Here is a 5,929-nt window from a genome sequence, read left to right on the forward strand (position 1 = left end):
ATTGTCACCATTGTTGTGATTCATACGCTGATTCTTGATGTTTCTGTCTAAATTTCAGCAAAGGTTTTTTTTAATAAGTTAAATTTTCTTAGCAGTCTTTCATAACTTAAGGCTCAGCAGTGTTTCTTATTTTGCTGTAGTATCAATATTCAATAAGAGAAGGGACACAGGATTGAATCAGAAATAATAGAGTGTTTGTTCTTGTCAATCTATAAACAACAATACCAGATTTATTTCTTCTGTTGACTTTTCTTTTTTTTTTTTTTTTTGCTATAACAAGTTCCAAAGATGCATTGTTAAAACATGTAAAGAAAAAAAAAAACCTTAGTTGTTGAAAAGTCACGTTCAAGAGCCCAACTAAAGTAAACACTGATCTCCATCATGGTAGTGAAAAAAAACACCTAAACCTATTTCAATAAGATCTCTCTCAATAAGATCTTCTGTAGACATCTGACAGAAATAAAGTTAGTCTGGTTATTAATGTGAATCTGGTAAAGCTGTTTTAGGAGTTGTTTAATCAGATCTTGAGAGATTTGATGAATTCAAGGCTGTGGCTGAAGTCATTTGTAGTTCTTGTGTTTCTCTTTCCTTTAGTGATTCTGTTTTTAAATAGCAGGTGTTCATCACTAATGCTCAATCATCAATTAATCACAGAATTATCTCATTAACTTCATTAATTCAGTGTTACTCAAACACTCTGTATTGTGTACACATTATAAGTGTTCATTTAAAACGGAGGATTTTGTTGTGGGGTTTAAAGGGTTAAAGATTTAAGATGAAGAAAAAACTGCATGAAACATAATTTAACAGTAATAAACTGTAATTAATTTACAGGAAACAAACAGTAGAAAAACAGTTATTTACTGGAACCCCTGCTGCTAGTAAATAACTGTTTTTCTACAGTTTGTTGCCGTAAATTAATGGTTGCCAGCAAAAAAAAGTGTTTTTCTACAGTTTGTTGCCGTTAAGTCAAGGAAAACAGTAATATACTGTAAAATGTAAATGTCAGATTTACCAAATGAAAAAAAAAGTTAATTTAACTAAAATATTTGTGAACAACCATACAAAAAAAGAGAGTAAATACTGAACTCAACTGTATTAATGTGTGTTTGCACAAGAGTGATCTGTTAGTTTAATGTAGTTTTGTTGTTCACCATAGTGCTGGAGAGTAGAGCCTGTTCTTCAGTCAATGATGAGCCACAAATTCCGATTTTTTGCTGTTTTATATAAAGACAGTAAATTTGGATTCTCCTGATACAGTGGTGATCTCTTGTGTTAAGTATTTCAGCACATACGTGTGAGCTGCAGTGATTTGAGTAAAAGTCATGCATTTAGTTACTTTACTATTACACATTAAGTGTTTGCAGTTTTATATTAAGAAATATTCCTTCTCAGTGGACTCAAATGAAAGAAGTTCATAGTACTAACATCGTAGGAATGCTAGTTTTTAAACTCGAACTGTTTGAAGCAGTGGGAGTGGAGTTAATTTCCATGGTAGAATTTACGGTAAAATACTGTAAAAAAATTAAGAGTGGTAAATTAATGGTTGAGAGCTGTAAATTAACAGTACTTTACTGGCACCCCTGCTGCCAGTAAATTACTGCTATTTAACGGCACAATTTTTTACAGTGTACATACAACATTCAGATACATTTACATCTATATTTTTCTTTTTTTCTATTTCAGACTCGCGTACAGCCTAAAAGTGGGATCTGGAAAGAAAACCAACACCTTCATCTCAGCTTTCTGTGACCTACAAACAAAGAGACATCCTTCAACACTTGAACTGAGAAGTGTCTCTGTCCACTCCACCCTATATGCTTTATTAATGATGTCAGAACAGACGCAATGCAGTGATGACCCACATCGATAGAAGGTCAATCACTGGAAAGGGGATGCAAATCTCAGCACAATTGGAGGAGTATAGAACCTTCTAGAAACAGAACAGTGGTTCTCAACTATTTTGATTCAAAAGCTTCTCATTGTCCAACACAGTTTTCAATGCCTAAGGTAGGATATTTCTCCTATAATTGCTTGTTTTTAATTGTTTTATAAACATAAATTGGGAAACAAGCAGAAGTAGTAAATGGGGGAGGGGTAAATATGATTTCTTGATGTTATGTATTTTAAGCATTTTATAAAAGCTGTAATTTATTAATAATAATATTATTATCAATTGAATAAATAATCATATATTCAAATGAATAATTTTAAGCATTCTGTGGCCCCTTTTGAAGTTTTCTGTGAGCCCTTGTGGCTCTCGGTCCCTGGTTGAGAACCATTGATCTAGAATGTGAATATGAGTAAAGAGAACACTTTCTTAGTCCTTTTTCTATAACAGCATAGAAAATAATATTGATAACCTTAAAAAAAAAACTGGTTATTGGTAGAAATTGCATCTTAGTGAAAATAGTAAGTAATGTCTGTGTTTCTAGAAAGAATGCTTCTGAACAAAACTAAATCAGCACTGACATCAAAGGATGGATGGTTTGTGCTCAGTTGAGTGATGCTTTCCAAATAACTACACGTGATTGGCCCCGTGGGCTGAACGCTTGTGATTGACAGGTGATCCAGCCACTGACGAGATGCCATCAAAGGTGTCATGTCTGTATTTGCTGACTGTGGTCCTCTGGGCAAGTGCACTGTGGTATTTCAGTGGCTCTCAGCCCTCAACCACCAACGTGGGTCAGGTAGCCTTCAACACCCACAAACCGCTGCCGAGGCTCTTGAAGAACGACACGTTCAGTAATATCCGAACGCGTGCTCTGAACCCACACAATTTCAAGTTCCTCATCAACGAGCCCAACAAATGTGAAAGCACAACGCCCTTTCTTGTTCTCCTCATAAGCACCAACCACAAGGAGTTTGACGCCCGCCAGGCGATCCGGGAGACGTGGGGAGATGAAAACACATTTGGCGACGTTTGCATTTTGACGCTGTTCCTTCTTGGGTACAGCACTGAACCTGTCCTCAACCAGATGGTGGAACAAGAGAGCCAGATCTTCCATGACATCCTAGTCGAGGACTTTGTAGATTCCTACCACAATTTGACCCTGAAGACTCTCATGGGCATGAGATGGGTGTCCTCATTCTGCCCCAATGCGCAGTACATCATGAAAACAGACAGTGATATATTTGTCAACATGGAAAATTTAGTGTTTAACCTTTTGAGACCCAACACCAAACCAAGGCGACGCTTTTTCACAGGACATGTGATAAATGGAGGACCCATACGTGACGTCCACAGCAAGTGGTTCATGCCCAGAGAGCTCTACCCTGATAGTAGGTACCCACCCTTTTGCTCTGGCACTGGATACGTCTTCTCCGGGGACATTGCAGAGCTGGTTTATAAGACCTCCCTCCATACAAGACTCCTACATCTGGAGGATGTGTATGTGGGACTGTGCCTGCGGAAACTAGGCATTCAGCCTTTCCAGAACAGTGGATTTAATCACTGGAAAATGACCTACAGTCTCTGCCACTACCGAAAAGTCTTGACTGTACATCAGATCTCACCAGAGGAGATACTGAGAATATGGAACGATATGTCCATGAAGAAACATCTCAAATGCTAGCGTTTTTGCTGATATGTGATTTAAAAAAAAAAGGTTATTTATTGGTATAACAAGACTGTTTGTGACCCTCCTGGTCTAATACAGCAATACAATCTGTTACTTGCAACACAGACCGCACTCATGAAACTGATGGAACTGGATTCACAAGGTATTTGCAATGGTTATAAACTGAGTGTTTTTGGCCTTGCATACAGTACATACCATTATTCATGTACCAGGCCGCTGTGAATGTTTTATATAAATAATACCAACTTTCAAATTAACATAGTATTGTGGGAAGTAGCAGTGCAGTATTTACTATCCCAAATGGCTGCCATGAATGAATGAATGAATGATGCATTTATATAGCGCTTTATTGTGTATTGCTGTACACTCAAAGCGATTTACAATCATGTGGGGGGATCTCTCCTCAACCACCACCAGTGTGCAGCACACACCTGGATGATGCGACGGCAGCCACAGTACAACGCCGCCAGTGCGCTCACCACACACCAGCTACTGGTGGAAGAGAGAGGCAATCAAGTGGATGGGGATTATTAGGAGGCCATGATTGACAAGGGCCAGTGGTGGCAGTTTGGCCAGGTCACCGATGTTACACCACTACTCTTTACGAGAAGTGCCAGAGATTCCATCATTTTACTGGGGCATTAGGACCCACACAGACCACAGGGCAAGCACCCCCTGCTGGCCTCACTAACACCTCTTCCAACAGCAACCTAGTTTTCACAGGAGGTCTCCCATCCAGGTACTGTACTAACCAGGCTCAACCCTGCTTAGCTTCAGTGAGCAACCAGTCTTGGGGTGCAAGGTGATATGACTGTGGCATAAACTACATTTATTCTGTATATCACTTAAAATGGAAAATAACTAGAATAACCCAAGAGAATGCATATTTATGTGTAGTTCATGCCTTTGCAAAGCAGTAGATCTCAGTTTTATAACTGGGGGTAGGAATATTATTTAGCTTTTTTTAGGTTACAATTAAATACAGTATGCAAAAATAGATGGCATACACACTTTAATTTTGCATGCAGTGCTCACTTTTTTTTAAAGGGGTTGCATCTTTTTTTATTGTATATATAATAATATAATATAAATACACTGCCCATCCCAAAATGAAAGTCATGGATGTAACTGGATGTAACTAAGCAAATAGGAAAGATTACAGAGTACAGAGTCAGACCTTAACTCCATTAATGTGCTGGAGAAGACTTTGCGCAGCGGTCTGATTCTCCCATCATCAATACAAGATCCTGGCAAAAAATGAATGCAACTCTGGATGGGAATAAATGTTGTGATATTACAGAAGCTTATTATTATTATTATTATGCCATGGCAAGTGCGTGCCGTATTCAAAGCTAAAGGCGGTCCAATGAAATATTAGAGTGTGTGACTTTTTTTTGGAAGAGCAATATATATATATATATATATATATATATATATACATACAAGTTGATATATATAATTAATTCTGTAAATATTTACTTCATTAACTTTTTTCCGTAGAGGTTTTGCACGAAAATTTTATTTGTGACTATTTTCCAATCCGTCATTTATCATTAATTAAATAGTTCTGAAAGTTAAAGTACATTTTCATAGTAGGATTAACATATTCATTATTTAAAAAAAATAATAATAATATTTAATTTCTCAAAATGACCTTTAACATAAGGAGCTATGCTAAATACTCCAAGCGATTGGGCTAAAATTGAGAAACATGCTTAAACCAATCGCCCAAGCATACTGTAACCCCTTAACATCATTGCGACAAAAATATTAACTTTTCACTTTTACAAATAGTAGGTACTTTGTATTGTTGATGACCAGTGATTGTGTGCTGCATTACAGTATATTTAGTCATTTGATTGTACTGCTGATGGATGAATGAAACTGGATGGGGATTGCATCTGTCCTTATACATATTGTAATGATGTAACACAAATTATATATAGCACATGACAAGGCCATGCTGGGACCATGCACTTTATTTTGTATCTGAAAATTCATGGACAGGCTCGTTTTACACTGCTAACTATATTAAATAAACATATCCAGTTTTTCTAAAATAAAAGTGTCACTGTAAAGGTGTGTCTACATTTATTCTAACACGTCTTTTATCCTTAAACGTAATCTGGAAGCAAACTGTCAGATAATTGTATGAATCTACTGAATCTAATGAAGTCAAATCAGTTATTTTCTACAAACCCTACTTATCAAATTGTTTAACCAGTAGCATTCCATACAATCCAGCCATATCATTTCCATCTGTAAACTGTTTAACATTACTGTTACCTGTTGGCCAAGAAATGTCAAATCAACCCTGTACTGTACAAAGAGATCCATCATCCATTTAT

General features: G+C 36.9%; 1 protein-coding gene across 1 annotated transcript; it reads left to right on the top strand.

Moving 5' to 3' along the window:
• Positions 1-1,701: 1,701 nt before the first annotated feature.
• On the top strand, positions 1,702-4,341 carry LOC132161469 (beta-1,3-galactosyltransferase 1-like). Its single transcript, XM_059571548.1, has 2 exons — positions 1,702-2,010; positions 2,436-4,341. Exon 2 carries the CDS (start codon positions 2,586-2,588, stop codon positions 3,573-3,575), a length of 990 nt encoding a protein of 329 aa, XP_059427531.1. The 5' UTR covers positions 1,702-2,010; positions 2,436-2,585; the 3' UTR covers positions 3,576-4,341.
• Positions 4,342-5,929: the final 1,588 nt, after the last annotated feature.

Source organism: Carassius carassius, chromosome 17, assembly GCF_963082965.1.
Source record: "Carassius carassius chromosome 17, fCarCar2.1, whole genome shotgun sequence".
In the NCBI taxonomy this organism is placed as follows: domain Eukaryota; kingdom Metazoa; phylum Chordata; class Actinopteri; order Cypriniformes; family Cyprinidae; genus Carassius; species Carassius carassius.